General features: G+C 51.6%; 1 protein-coding gene across 2 annotated transcripts in view; it reads right to left on the minus strand.

Annotated features, from left to right (window-relative positions):
* Positions 1 to 1,931: 1,931 nt before the first annotated feature.
* The window catches only part of Tbc1d9b (TBC1 domain family member 9B), a 37,175-nt gene continuing 23,577 nt past the window's right edge, over positions 1,932 to 15,529 (minus strand). Inside the window, exons 12-22 of one of the 2 annotated variants that reach the window (XM_038325320.2) lie at positions 14,167 to 14,452; positions 12,615 to 12,744; positions 12,388 to 12,486; positions 11,644 to 11,712; positions 9,792 to 10,032; positions 9,369 to 9,434; positions 7,730 to 7,801; positions 7,437 to 7,487; positions 4,574 to 4,633; positions 4,051 to 4,157; positions 1,932 to 3,226 (exon numbers count right to left, since the gene is read on the minus strand). In XM_038325320.2, the coding sequence (XP_038181248.1) occupies positions 2,516 to 3,226; positions 4,051 to 4,157; positions 4,574 to 4,633; positions 7,437 to 7,487; positions 7,730 to 7,801; positions 9,369 to 9,434; positions 9,792 to 10,032; positions 11,644 to 11,712; positions 12,388 to 12,486; positions 12,615 to 12,744; positions 14,167 to 14,452 (1,892 nt within the window). In that variant the 3' untranslated portion in view covers positions 1,932 to 2,515. The remainder of the gene's footprint in view (positions 3,227 to 4,050; positions 4,158 to 4,573; positions 4,634 to 7,436; positions 7,488 to 7,729; positions 7,802 to 9,368; positions 9,435 to 9,791; positions 10,033 to 11,643; positions 11,713 to 12,387; positions 12,487 to 12,614; positions 12,745 to 14,166; positions 14,453 to 15,529) is intronic. The other variant, XM_038325321.2, reaches the window with a different exon arrangement.

The raw sequence follows: 15,529 nt of genomic DNA on the forward strand, positions 1-15,529 counted from the left end.
AATTGGAGACTTGCTTACAGTTTCAGGGGGTTAGTTAGTCTATGACCATCATGCCAGGAAGCATGGTGACAGGCAGGCAGGCAGGCAGGCAGGCACGGGGCTGAGAGCTTTACATCCTGATCCACAGGCAGGCAGAGAAAGAGATGGGGTCTGGCATGGGCTTTTGAAACTACTCCCAATGATACACCTCCCCCAACAAGGCCACACTTCCTTGATGTGGGATCCCCCTCTGTATGCTGTGAATATGTTTTATTACCACTGGTTAATAAAGAAGCTATTTGGCCTATGGCAGGGCAGAATATAGGTAGGCAGGAAAACTAAACTGAATTCCTGGAGAAATAAGGTGGAGTCAGGCAGGTGCCCTATAGCTGCTGAAGGATAAAGATACCAAAACCTTACCACTAAGCCACAGCCTTGTGGCAATACACAGGTTTATAGAAATGGGTTCATTTAACATGTAAGAGCTAGCTAGGAATAGGCCTAAGCCATTGGCCAAACAGTGTTGTAATTAATATAGTTTCTCTGTGATTATTCGGGTCTGGGCGACTGGAAACGAAACAGCAGTCTCAGTTTATACTTCCTGATCATTCAAACAGTTCTACTACCTGGGGACTAAGCATTCAAACATATGAGCCTATGGGAGCCATTCTCAAACTTCCACAGCGGGTAAAAGTATTTGTTGTTAAACCTGACCGAGTTCAAGACCTACATTGCGGAAGGACAGACCCAACTCCTGTAAGTTGTCTTCCTGCCCCTCACATACTCACACATGCACTCTCACACACAGAGAGATTAAATAAGGAAATGTATGTGTGTGTATAAATATATTTTTGGTTTGTTTTTCGAAACAGGACTTCTCTGTGTAACAGTCCTGGCTGTCCTGGAACTCACTTTGTAGACCAGTCTGACCTCGAATTCACAGAGATCCGCCTGTCTCTGCCTCTCCAGTGCTAGGATTAAAGGTGTGCGCCACCACTGCCTGGTTTACTCATATTTTTCAAACCATAAATTTTGTTGGAAGATCAATGGCTGCTTGGGACTGGGAGCTGGAACAGGGATCTATTATAAGTGGATCCTAGGAATCTTCCTGGGGTGATAGAAATGGCTCAGAATTATGTTGAGATAAGTGCAAGTTTACTAGAAATCACCAACTGTATTTTAAACAAATTTAAACATCTTTATTTCACATGTGTGTAATGGTATGGGCAAAGGCTGTCCTGCTTTGTTACTCTGCGTGATTCCCTTGAGACAGGGGCTCTTACTGAACCAGAAGCTGGCTATTTGTCTGAGCACCAGTACTGGGGCACAGGTGGGCATAACAATGCCCAGCTTCTACACGGGTGTTGGGATTAACTGAATTTTATGGTATTATTGTAAATAATACCTAATGCCATCTTATTTATTTTGGCTCTTTGAGGCAGATCTCAACGTGTAGCCCAGGCTGGCCTCAAGTGAAGCAATGGTCCTGCCCCATTCTCAAGTGCTGGACCACAGATGTGCTGCCACATCTGGCACTACCGTATCTTTTTAAAACCCCAAGATTCATCTATTATAGAAGCGAGAGCAGCTCATGGACAATGGATGCTTATGATCCGCTTCTGCTCCCGGAACACAGCCAGGGTGCCTCATAGCTGAGTCCTGCTCTGGGGACCCAGCAGGTTCCCCTCTCGCCATGTGTGTCTGTGACTACCTGGAGTGGCCCAGGCCTGAGGATAAGTCTATTACGCTGCACACACCTTTGGACACCGAGCCTAAGACCTGTGACCACAGTTACCATACACCATGGAGGGTTTTGCAATTACCCCATCTACTATGGCAGCTGGGTACCCTGAATGCCCACAATGCTTGCTGGGCTACACACCTCACTTGGGGAGAAGTAAGGTTGGGGTGGTGTGGTTCAAGGCCACAGGAAGGCACTGCACACAGCGTGCTTTCTCTTTCTTTTAGGGATTTATTAAGGCATTGAGCACAGTGTGAGTTTGCCAACTAAATGAGGGAGAGGGAATAGAGGACCTGAGGGATACTGTAAGTTAATGACATGGAGGAATGGAAACCTCATAAATTAGGAGTGCAGTGCAAGGCTTCTGCCAGTACAACAGGCACTGAGTTCCTCAGTCCCAAGACCACAGCTCAGAGGGTGCCTAGAAGTTCCATCTTTTGGAGCCCAAGCACATGACCAAGTGACAACTGGTAGCCAGGCCACAGGGCTGTAGGTCTTTCCATAAATGGAACAACTGGTGTAGTGTGTGCATAGCATGGGTTTGCAGGGACAAAAAACAGGCAGGGGCAGATCCAAAGGCCTCTAATGCTACGGGAACGGCAGGCTCAAGGCAGGTTCTCCAGGCTCCCGGACACAGGGAGGAAGAAGGTGCCCTGGCCCAGGGTCCTTGTAAGGCAACGAAGTCTGTGTTGACCTGACCTTTGCTTCTGTGGCCCCTGCTCCAAGAGCGGGTGTGTCTTTAAGAAGGAAACAGACATAAAGGGAGGAGACAGAGACCAGCTTCCATGCCACAGCTTAGCCTGAGACCCCAGGGGGCTCGTGGTCACTGGAGGTGCTGAACTGCCTCTCCACCTTCTTTTGGTCCTTGATCTTGAGTCTGATGTCCACCCTCTTCTCAAAGAAGTTCACCAGCACGGACTCTGTTAGGACGGAGGCCAGGATCTGCTCGAAGGAAATGCACCAGTCCGTGTCCACAGTGCCCCCGATACGTGAGGTGGCGGTGGGGCTGTAGGCTTCCCCTCCCACCAGCACTGTGTCATCTGTGAGGTCCTCACACTGCAGGGAGCCTGTGCTAACGACGGAGTAGGAGGACATGGACATGTCGTCTTTGGTTTCGTCATCAGACAAAAGTAGGGAAGGAGAGCCCTGCCCCTCGCCACTGCCACCTTCCACTATCACATGACTGTCGTGCAGAGCTTTCCCCAGATGAGTGTCCCCGCTGCCTTTGGCCTGGGGGTCCCCTGCCACTGGTGGATGGCATTCCCGTGTTGGGTCCTGATGAGGTTTGGCTATGGGTGGCTCATCTTCCTCTGTGGCACTGTTGTGGTCCCCGCTGTGGGCACCGTCCCTGGGCTTCTTGGCTGTCCGGGCCGAAAATTTCTTCCCCACCTCACCAATGCGGAGGAGAAGGCTGGCCACGGTGGCGATGGCATGATACAAGTCCTGCTCCCTGGGGTCTTCGCTAAACATGTTGTAAAGTGTCTTACACAGCTCAATGAATTGCTCCTTCGGGAGAAGGCCAGAAAGAAAACAGAGGTGGTTAGAGATGGGTACCTGGGCTCTTACAAAGCCAACTGGAGAAACAAGGCCACTCTTCCTGGTGCTGGGATTTTGATGGCACAAACCCATGCCTTATCTGGGTTAAGAAAGGGGAAGGCTCCACCAATGCCACACAGTCTTTTCAAAGCCTTTCTTCACAGCACACCCATCCTCCCCCCTTTCTTCTTTTTTTTTTCCAAGATAGGGTGTCTCTGTGTTAACAGCTCTAGCTGTCCTGGAACTCATTTTGTAGACCAGGCTGGCCTTGAACACACAGAGATCCGCCCACCTCTGCCACCTGAGTGCTGAGATTAAAGGTGTGTGTCCCCGTCACCCGGCCATGAGTTCATTCTTAATGCCTGTGTGTAAAAGTGCTTGGAATGAAGGGCCTTCCCTAAAGGGCACAGGGTAAAGTCCAAGCGGATAGATGGTTGGGTGTTTGCGAAAACATCTCGGGCTGGACTGGGCCCACCAGAGTGCTCTTCTCAAGGCTGTGTGTCGAGTCCCTGGCTACTGGAAACTAACTTTCCTCAGTGCTTCTGTGGTTTATGGATACTGATTCAACCTAAGCAGGTGGTTACCATGGAAACACCACCCTGTCCAGAAAGTCACTTTTTACCCATCTGGAACCATCACTAATGGCTGTCAGGACTAAGAGGCTCTAGAGAGAGGGAAGCAAATTGTTACCCACAGGAGACTGCTGCCGCACAAGGAGCATGAAGCTGTCCAAGCCCCAGGCAGACAGAATTCTCTAGAAACATGTGCTGTATGTAGATCCTGACGGAGTCTACCTGGTTCATCTTGGGAAGGTCCTTAATGGTTTCCTTCTGGGCCTCTTTCTCCTTAGCCCATAATCGAAGGTAGTGTCGGTAGTCCGGAGGGCTCGTGCCCTTCTCCTCTGCGGGGAGAGAGAGGGAGAAAGGGGGGGGGAGAGAGAGAGAGAGAGAGAGAGAGAGAGAGAGAGAGAGAGAGAGAGAGAGAGAGAGAGAGAGATTAATCTCTATCTGTCCAATAGAGAAAGCAGACACTGTGGGTTACGTTGCTCTGTGACCCGAGGTTACTTGGGTCCTATTACAAAATGCTCTGGCATTTAGGGAATGGTTAAAACACCCCCAAATACCCACAGGTCTCTCAAGTTAGTGGAAGTAGGTTGGCCCTACGTTGATGAGGGAGCTCAAACCTGTCCTCCCCACGGCTGGAGAGAGACAGCAGTAGGTGAGCCGAGCTAGGTACTGAGCCATGGGCCCTTTGTCACCCAGCAGTGACTGGGGAGGGATATGACAAGCAAGGGATTGCCAGGAGAATGGTCTGTACCTCTTCTTTCCTGGACGTCCTCATTTCCACTTCCTTCCTGCTGCTCCTGTGCTGGTGCTTCTACATGCCAGAAAAGGAACAGAGAACATTCTTTTGACTACAGACCACGAGGTCTTTATAGGTCGCAGCTGTGGTTCTGCAGACCATTCCCTACAGGGCCCCATATTGTCCTCCTGCTTGGCTGGTCCCAGGCTTAAACACTGCCACAGAGAGAGCTTGGTCATATCTTCACTCGGTTCCAGTTAAAGAACGCCACTGCTGGAGACTTAGCTCAGTGGTAGCACCTATGCTCAGCAAGCTGCAGGCCCTGGGCTCCATTCCCAGCACCGCACACAAAGGCTACTTTCAACATGCTGCTTTCCAGTGAAGGATAACATGCACTGTGGAACAAGCTTGACAACTAATGAACTCTGCTGCCAAAAGGTCAAACTCAAGAGAGCCATTCCTCCTTTCCAAGACTGTCACATCAACAGGAATTTTGTACAGGACCCTGTGTTCAGCCGACTGTTTTTGTTTGTTCTTTATATTAATTGATTGTGTGTGAGTATACAAGCCACAGTGCAGACGTAGAGGCCAGAGGACAACTTGTGGGAACTGGTTCTTCCTTTCTACCACGGGCCCTAGGGGCTGATTGGCAGCAAGTCCTCTTTCCTGCTGAGCCATCTGCTGGCCCCTTAGCCTAGTATTTCATAACGTTCCACATTTGCTGAAGCTGGCACACACTGTACTGTACGTGTGAGAACATGAACATGTTCTCCACAGAGATAACATGGCTGCTGGAGGACCCCAAGTGCTGACGTCAGGCAGATCTCACTTCTGGACTGTCCTCCTAGACCATGCCGGGAGCAATGAAGGACAGGTATCTCCAGGAACCCTCTTGCCTCTAGGCTATGTGGGACCCAAGGACAGCCTGTGTACCCCAAGCTCTCTCCTAGGAGAAGCTAGGATAAGCTTAGGGCATCCTGGTTTGCCCAGACCGAGTGTAACAGAAATTGCACTGACTTCTTTAACTTGAATTTTCTTTCCTTTTTTTACCGAGGTTTCAAGATGGAGCCCTGAATTCAGTGAACTTGCCACACAGACCAAGCTGACCTTAAAGTCACAGAGATCTTCTTGCATCTGCCTCTAAGATAAAGGGTATGCCACTACTCCTGGCATAATTTGTATTCATTTTTTAAAAACATTAAGAAATTTATCTGCCAGGTGGTGGTGGTGTTTGCCTTTAATCCCAGCACTTCAGAGGCAGAGGCAGAGGGTATCTCTGTTGAATTCAAGGCCAGCCTGGTCTACAGAGCGAGTTCCAGGACAGGCTTACCTGTCACACAGAGAAACCCTGTCTCGAAAAAACAAAAAACAAAACACACAAAAAAATCAGTATGACATGCGCATGCCTTGTGCTCATGGAGCCAGAAGAGTCATCAGTGCCACAGGAACTGGAGTTACAGATGGTTCTGTGCACCATGTGGCTGCTGAGAATCAAACTCAGGTCCTCTGGAAGAGCAGCCAGTGTCCTCAACCACTGAGCATCTCTTCAGCAACTCGAAGTTATGATCTTGAAATTAGGTCATGTTCAAATTCACGTACGTTTTCAACACTATCTACAGGACAGTGGTAACTTGGGACACACCATTCTTATCTTCCCTATAGTGTCACTTCCTTAATGTATATCACCCCCTGGGGAAATGACTTGTTTTTATCATGGTTTACCTTTTTCTTTTTAATTACTTGGAATGGAATTTGGGGCTATCTGTAACCTAGCCAAGAGTTCTACCATTGAGCTACATCCTCAGACCTTATTCTTAAAATTAATTAAATACATTCTTTTTGTTGCTATTAATGTTTTTTTTTTGGGGGGGGGGGAGGCTTTCGAGACAAGGTCTCTCTTTGTGGTCCTGACTGTCTGGAACTTATTCTGTAGACCAGGCTGTCCTTGAACTCAGAGATCTGCCTGCCTTTGCCTTCTGAGTGCTGGGATTAAAGGATTATTTGTTTGTTTTTTGATACAGGGTTTCTCTGTGTAACAGTCCTAGCTGTCCTGGAACTTGCTTTGTAGACCAAGCTAGCTTTGAACTCACAGAGATCTGCCAGCCTCTGTCTCCTGAGTGCTGGGATTAAAGGCGTGCGCTACCACTGCCCGGCAAGACCATTTAATTTTTCAAACTCACCATGTAGCTAGGGTGATCTTGAGCTCTAGTTTCTCCTGCTACCTTGGCCTCTAGCTAGAGTATTAGGGTTAGGGGCATGCTCCGTTATGCCCTGGGTTCCATTCCCAGCAGTACATGACGGAACCCAGAATCTCACCTGTCAACCAAGTGCTCAAACACTGAGCTACACCCCCAGCCCTCATGGTCAGTTCGTATTCTACATGGCCAGCTCCATGGCTGAATCCCAGGCAGGGCCCAGGATGGCCTTTCACTTTGTCAGATTATTTTCAATGACTTTTACATGCGGCAAAGGCTGAGTCCTAACAGGCACTCAACATGTATTTTCTGTGATGAGAAAACCCTGTGAAGCCTGAAGTTGCTTCCAAGGGGAGTGTCTATCTCTCCCTCTGGCCTCCGCTCCCCCATCCTGTATCTGTCTCACATTCTGCATCCCTTTCCTATGAACATGAGGTTTTTGCATGTGGGTGTACAGGCGATGCCCTGGGCTTGCTCCATGTCTAGCATGCTGTATGTGCATGCATCCTCATCATTAACCATCACGAGATTGCCCCCACGAGAAGCGCGGCTTGTGCTCAGGATTTATCCCCACAGGATAAAGTTTCCAAAGAGTCTCTGGGGCATGGAAGCTTCCAGGCTTCTGAGTAAAAGAAGACAAAGCCTAGAGGCAAAGGGATCGCCCCTGCCCTCCAGGGACTGACCTTGTGCCTCCCAGGGTAGGAAAAGATCCAGATCTGAGGCCAGAGGAGATGCTGGAAGGGACAGCAGAGGATGCGTAGAGGGCAGAGGGAGAAGCCCAGGTCCAGGAGACAGAGATGCAAGAGAAACAATGGGTGAGAACACCAACCTGGCCCAGGAAGTGTGGCAGGGCCCTCCCAGGGAGCAACCCCAGGGAGGCATGCTCCCCGAGCCCAAGGTGGGACTGCTGGCTTCCTGCAGACTGGGGGCTGCAGACCCATGGCTGGCTGTGCTAGGTGTCTCAGCAGTGACTCACCTTCTGAAGAACTATCCTCTGTGAAATAATGAGTGGCCTCCAGGGCTGACTCCGCCTCCTCCGGGATCAGAGCTGTATTCCAAGAGGACACATGAGGGTGGGTCAAGAGGCTGATTTCTCGTCAAAGCAGAAAAGGTCACCTCCCCCACTCACGTCCCACCAGGCTGGACACCTTCTATTGTAACATCTGACATTTTAATAGGTGGTCACACTCTTCTTGTTTTTGCGAACGGAGCCTCAGTCCGTGGTACAGGCAGGCCGCTAATTCTCGACCCTCCTGTGGCAGCCTGCTGATCTGGGATCACAGATGTGCTTGGCTTACTAGTTTGATTTTGACAATGTGGATTTTTTTGGGGGGGGCAGTGCTGGGGATTGAACCCGAGGTTATCCCATATGTAAGCTCTTGTGCTATGGTTGAGCTGCGTCCCCAGCACTGATACTGTGTTTGGCAATGCGGTACATGTGCTGGGTAAGAATATAATCCATACACCCAGCAGCCTCCCCCTACAGGATGACCTGGCTCAGCAGATCTCACTGGGGGCATTTTACTTTATACTGTGTTTGCTGGTATTGGCTGACGGGAACCTGAGGTTGCAGATTCCCAAGGCTGTCTGCACATGTGATCTTACCATTCCTGTGGTATGGAGGGGCTGCGGGTTGGGCAGGGAAGGATGAACAGGACAAAGCACAGAAGGGTGGTAGGACCCGAGCATCCCAGTACCCGGATGAAGCAGGCTAAGGTGGAGGTGGTGGGGGCGGCCCCAGTTCTCTGATGCTGCCCAGGTCTTTCTGAGCAGCTGTGAGCTAGCCTCGTGTGAGGACTGGGCCCCAGCGTGCACAGTGAGAGGCTGGGGTGTGCAACGCGAGTGGTGAATGAAGCCCTGCAATCTGACACTCACACAGGCCAATTCTGAAGGAGATACCGTGTGTGAACTGCTCAGGGGGAGCTCCTAGACAAGAGAACTGGCAACCTGGGGTGCTTCCCCCAGAGGCAGCAGGGTACCCTGGGCCATGGTTTCATCTTTTTGGATCTGGTTTCTGCCCAGAAAAAGCTCCTTCTTAGTTGCTCTCCCCATGGTCACTCTTGGTGAGCCAGATGAACTTTGGCCACACATAAAGGATGCTGGGACCATGTGCTGGTCAGCTTCTGTGAGCCCCCTCTCCCCAACTTAGCTCTGACCAGCCACCCACAGGACACATTCCATCCTAAGGATAGCTCCAGCACCACTTAGAGGCCGGAAGTGGGCCCTTGTCATGAGGCTTTGTGACAGGATCTACAGGTGGCCTTGGCAGTGTCCCAGGCTGCCTGGGGATGAACAGGAACCTTTGGGTAACAGTTACTTGAAGAACAAAGAGCTTAGGGCCCAGTTACTCTGGCACCCCCATCACAGCCTTCTGTGTGGATTCTGGGTCATGTTGCCCTGCCTGATGGGTTGAGTGCTATGTCCAGGAGCCCTCCTGGAATCTTCCTGCATGCCCTTTCCCCATCCTTGGCCTCTGCTCAGACCTCAGCCCCAGACCCTCACTCATGCTGAGTCCCAGAGCCTCCCTTCCACCTAGCTCACGCTCCTGACTACACCCATTCCAGAGGTATGCTGGGCCAAGAGGCCCAGAGAAGCTGAAGCCTGAAGGCACTCACCTGGGGGCAGGTGCAGCTTGTACAGTGCTTTGAGCTTCTCTGTAAGGTCTCCATGGTACATTCCACCTGTAGATTAAGGCCAGGGAGGGGGGGCATGTTTGGCAAGAAGGCTCCAGGGACACATGTCAGGCTGTGTCCCCATACCCTTCCTGTGGGTTTTAGTGGAGACTCCACAGCATGGGACAGCCTGGGTACTCCCTAGCCAGGTCTCTAAGAAGGGCTCAAACGAGCCCTGGGCCTCCTGCTTCCCTTGGACCCTATGGAAAAGTTTAGCCTTCTTTGGGGCCATAGCCCCAGACTGATGGGCAAGGGACAGAAGAAGAAACTGCTGTGCTTTAAGGCAAGGGCTCAAGGCTGCCCTCTGCTGGCCAAAGGAGGGACAGACACACTGGCTGGTGCTTGAAAGATGGGTGAGACACTCACTCATCCCCGTCACAAACTCCTTGAAGTTGATCAGTGAGTCCTTGTTTTGGTCCAGGAGGCGGAACATGCGACCTGCCAGCACAGGCGTGTGAGAGCCACAGGCCCAGGGTGTCAGGCTGGCAAAGAGCTCCCGAAACTGGCTGGAATCGATCCGGTACTGCTCCAGGTAGGGCAGGCTGGGGTCCCGGTGGATGGCGGCTGAGCGGCTACCACCCCAATACTGGCTTGCAAGATGCTTGGCCTGCAGGGGATACCGTCTGGTGAGATGGCCTTTGGGGCCCTGGCTCTCAGGGTCACCAGGGTGCCTTTCCTGATCTGTCCACATCTGCAGCCTTAGAATTGATGCACACTGGGCAGACACTCAGCTCACAGGACCCCTTCACGTTAGTACACAGCAGAAGAGCCAGACAGGGCACACGGAGTCCACTGTTCTGACAGTGTAGGCCACCTCGGGAACTGAACCCCAGGGAGCTGGAATGGACCACAGGAACTGGCGATATATACCCATAGTCTCAGCACTCAGGAAACTGAGGCAGGAGGATCACTTGACCTCCAAGTTCAGTTTGAAGTAAGCCTGGGCAACACAGAGAAGAAAACCCAGCTCAATAAAACACTTAACTACTTAGTCACCAACCAACCAACCAATCAAACAACCACAAAAACCAAAACCCAAAACAACCAGAGGGCTGTGTGAACTTCTGCCCTGCCTTTCCCCCAGTGTCCTTCCCACTCTTTGTAGTGAACCTGAGTTTTCCTGTGTGCAGAAACTCAACTGACTCACCCCGAGGGCGGGGAGTACAAGGCTGCCTTGTTTGTAATCACCCACTAGCACTGGTCTGACAGCCCAAACTATCCCTTAGCCAAAGCACCTAGGCTGAATAATCCTAACGACTGACAGACTGACTGTGTCTTTTGTTAAAACTACTTGAAAAGAAGATTCTGTTTCCACTGGAGTATTGAAGGCGTGACCCCAGAGCTGCTCAAAACAGTCCTGTCTGTCACTCTAAAGGAAAAGCAGCCAGATGTTACCGGTGGGCTCAGCACCTTGACCCAGCCATGCCTGAAGCTGCGGAACTTTTCAGTTAAATGGGTGGACGCCTTCTGTCTTCTACGTGAGTTGGTTTGAATGTTTCTGTTTTTGCTATTGAAGAGTGCTCTGTTGGAGCTCAGTCACTAACCTGCTTGCTAGACAGGCATGAGAACCTAACTTTGGTCCCTAGAACCAGCACAAAAATGCTGGGTGTGTGGCTCAAGGTGCTTGCTGCCAAACAGAATGTCTTGAGTTTGATCCCTGGAACACACAGTAAAAGGAGAGCAGCCACTCTCACAAGCTGACTTCTGACCTCTATTCATGTGCCATGGCACACATGTATGTACATATACATAATAAATAATAAATGTAATAACGCCATTAATCCCAGCACTCAGGAGGCAAAGGTAGGCAGATGGCTGAGTTTGAAGCCAGCCTAGTCTACAGAGTTCCAGGACAGCCAGAATATACAGAGAAACCCTGACTCTAAAACAAAGAAAACAAACCCAAACCAAAGCTGCACGTGGTAGCGTGCACTTGGAGTCACAATGGTGTGAGGAACAGGAGGAGGCCTGGGGCTCACTGGTCAGCCAGCCTAGCCTATGAGGTGAACTCTTGGCCAGTGAGAGACTCTGTCTCAAAACACATGGCGGATGGCCCCAGAGGAGCGACACCTGAGTGTGCATGCCACACTCTGTTCTGCTACACATCGTCTACAGTAACTGTGACTAAGGACAACGGATTTCCCGGCTAGGGGCTGCTGTGCCAAGGACGCACACGGACGAGATGGGAACTCTACCCGCCCTTGTGCTTGGCTGTCACCTTAAACACCATGTAAAGATCCTCCAGCTCTTCAATGGAGAAGCCAATGTCCCCTGGTATGGCTCGGACCTAGAAGGAAAGATGAAATGGCGGTACTGGAGGGCCCCAAGTTCCTGCCGCCGTACAAACAAGATGCTTGCTCTGGGAGTTCTCATGTGGATGGGGCAAAGGGTGTGATCTGTCCTCTGGCTGTCACCAGTGGCCAAGCACATGAAGGAGGGTCCACACTGGACAGGATCCCTTCTGTGCTCACCCTCTGCCACCACCTGCCACTCAGCTCCCACTCACTCTCTGACCTGAACGGGTTACACAGCGCATGGAGTGGCAGGGATGGTACGCCCCCTGCAGGAGGACAAAGGCTTCAGAGCAGGGTTGTACAGCATGGGCAGAGAAGTGCAGTGACACTGTCCGAGACAGAGGCGAACCTTACAGCAAAACCAGTCTGGGAGGACTTAAACCATGGCCATGGTCTCAGAGTGCAGAGTGTCAGGGACAATTCCCACTAAGTGACCATGGCCTCTTCCTACCTCCCCAAACTAGTACCCACGCTGTGGGATTTCAGGCCCCCACTGCATCCTGGCCATGACACAGGTACCAAGGCAGAGCAGGGATAGGGCACAAACTGAACTCTGCACCCTGCTCAGGGAGGGGTGGGGCTGGAGAGGGGACTGGGAGAAGTCATTCACTCAGGCCGGCCTGTAGCCCCTTGCCACAGGTTACCATTGCCTTCGCCAGTGACCATACCACGCTTCTCTTGGCTGTGTCTTCTAAGGACTGGATCACCTTCAGCCTCTGTTTAAACCGCATCTGTTCAATGTCGTCAGCCCTCAGGCTGCTGAACTTCTACAAGCCAAAGGAGAATCAGTGAGACCAAAGGCACAGGGTGAAGTCCCAGCCATACTTTCTGTGTTCACCCCAAACCAAAGGCCCTGGGGAACAGCTTGGCCAGGCTAACCCTGCTGGAAGCTGACCTCATAGGACACTTTCAGGAGGTCAAAGATGTCCACTTCTGTAGGGGGGTCATCTCCACTGGTCAGCAAGGCGTGAAGGTGTGGGATGGGTGGGGAAATGCTCTGCCTGTTGACCACATTGTCCAGGTATCTGCAAAGATCAACAGACAACAGTATAGGCCCCCATCAGCAGCAGCCAAGTGCTGGGGCAGAACTCAGGCCTGGGAATCCTGCAGGAAGGTGCTGGTGTGTCTGTTGGGGCATCTATTGGGCTGGAAGCTCCCATCAGGGTAGCAGGGAAAATACCTTGCTGCCCACTCACGCCTGAGCACTAATCCTGAGGATATCAGGCTGTCTTCTAGTGGCCTGTGGATTCCAGAGCCTACCTACTTTGGGGACATTGTGTTCCCTCTCTGGTGAGTCATCAGGGTCTGGCCAGGAAGAACCATACAGTGCACAGTTTTTCCAGGGTCAGGGTCTTGCTCTGGTTGGCTAGTCTGAGTCAAGCAGGCCTGCCCATCCTCCTAGGTTCCCCAGGATGAGCCTGACACTAAGGCAGGAGAGGTTTTCTGGTTCCGACCCATCCCAGTAGACATACCCCATCTCTGGTCAGTTGCCTGTTCCCAAGGAGGGGCTCAATCTCCCCACTGTATGACATATGCATGAAATCCAGTCATAGTCACGTGTCTTTACATCAGGGATCGAGGGCCACATTAGCTAGGAGGAGGTAGACAACAACCCCACCAATTTTGCAGGGTGCCTCCATCCTAGGGCTGACTCAACAGGCAAGCACAGTGTTCCAGGTTGGGCCATAAGGAGCTCAGGGCAAGTGCTAAGACGAGGCAGGGAGTGAGCCAAAAGTCAGGCTGGAAACTTGGGAAGCTCCTTTATGCAGAGGAAAACCACCAGAGGGGTTTTCCCCCCATGTCCAGCGAAGGGTCAGTTCTGACAGGAGTCTTGTGGGGTATGGGAGAGACTGGAGCAGAGACTACCTGATGAAGCAGGCTCTGACCCCAGAAAGGGTCTATCATGTGCTAAGGTAGCTAGGGTGGGGGTGGGGAAACCTGGGAGGGACAAGTGCTCAAGGAGGCCAGGGTGAGTCTGGCTTTACGACAGGCTCATTTAGCTGTCTGACAAGCCCAGTGTGGGTCCATTTTATCCTGGAGACGGGCACTGGGCAGTGCTGCTGAGCTCAGAGATACCATGACAGCTTTGTGAAACGAGCTTCCCAGCCCTGGCTCACAGGTCAGAGGCCTTGATGTGCACTGTGTCCTGACCTCCGACATGAGTGTGACCACTAGATCTCCACTCTGGGTCAACTCCCCATGACCAGAGAGCTGAGTGGCAGCCTGCACCCCAGTATACTCAGGCCCACTGGCCTCTTCTGTTTGCCCCCAGCTCTCACCATCTTGGCAGCACCTTGTCCACTAGGACAGTTGTCTCCTGCCCCTGGCTCATCTCCTGACCTAATCTGGCACTTGGAGCATAGCACAGGATGTTGACTGAATGCTAGGGAGGGGAGGAGCTCTGCCGCCAGCTCCCTGGAAGCAGGAGTAGCACCCAGCACGGTTACCTGCCCAGCACGGTCATGGCCTCGCCCTCGTCACTGCAGTCCAGGAGCTGTTCCATGTTGGCATCCAGCACAGCCAGGGCTACCTGCAAGATCACCTTGATGCCCTCATAGAAAAAGCAGTCAACAATGACCACGGCACTCTCAAAGGGCATGACGCTGAGGAAGAGAGTCAAGAACCAGGACAGAGAGATGCTGGAGATCACGCCCAGCTCCTGCATCTTCTCTGACAGCCGGGGCAGAATGTCTCTTGTGAGCTCTTCAAAGATGCCTTGGTCTACGAGGGCTCCTGAGGAAGGCACAGGGGGCTGAATATGAGCACATCTCCAGTGGCTTGAGCAGATCCCCCCGTAGAATCCCAGGGCCTGGGGTACAGGGACACTACCTGGTTCCTGTCCAACCTCAACCCTGCCAGCTCTGCTTACAGTTGAGGGCCAGAGGGGTGTGCACATGTAGAAAACAGAAAAGCAGCTTTGTAATAATTCTTTCTATAGCTTCCAAACCACGGTGTGAAAGGAAGTACTTGTTCCAATATACAGTGGTCCCTTGGCATCCATGCAGTTGTGTGTAGCATTCTCTCAGACACCAACATTCCCCGGTGCTTAGGGCAGGGGATGCACAGTAGCTTCTCAGAATATACGCACACCCTCCTGACTGCATCTGGATGATTCATAATAACTACTACAGTGTAATACTACGAAAATCTATACGGCTGTTACGTCTAGGGAAGGAGAAGAAGGGATGGATCTGGGTGTGTTCAGTACAGATGGAGTTTCTTCTGTGCATTTCTGGTCAGTGCTTGGCTAAATCCACAGACACAGAACCTATGCATACAGCAGGCCGACTCTCATGAAATGCTGATTTTACCCGCCTAGAAATAACAGAAGTAAGCGAGGTTCTATCCACCTCCTGATGTGAATATATGCAAAGCTAAAGGACACCACTGGGGACCCTAGACACCAAACAACAGAGGACAGCCAAGAGCTAAACACAGATATGCTGAGATAGATCAGTAAGCTTATACCCATTTAAGGTCACAGGTTTTACTGGATGTGAGTGCCTACTGGGACACTCTAGTTCTGACGGGAAAGCTGGGTGGAGCTCTGGGCTCCGGGTGGACTTGGAGAACCCCCTGGATGTGTGCTGTCCTCTGACTCTCACCCTGGCCATCCTGGGGAACCCCATTAAGTCTAGGTGGGAGCTGGGGCCTGGAGGCAGAGGGCCGGGACTCTGCGCTTGCTTCTCTTCTTTCTGGCATGATCCTTTCTTAGTTTCTAGTCTGTACAGTGGGAACCTGCATGATGGCTTTGAGGTGTAGGGAAGAGCCAGTGGGAACTTCAAGGAAAAGACTACCAGGAGAGGGGCA

Source organism: Arvicola amphibius, chromosome 4 (assembly GCF_903992535.2).
Source record: "Arvicola amphibius chromosome 4, mArvAmp1.2, whole genome shotgun sequence".
In the NCBI taxonomy this organism is placed as follows: Eukaryota; Metazoa; Chordata; class Mammalia; order Rodentia; family Cricetidae; genus Arvicola; species Arvicola amphibius.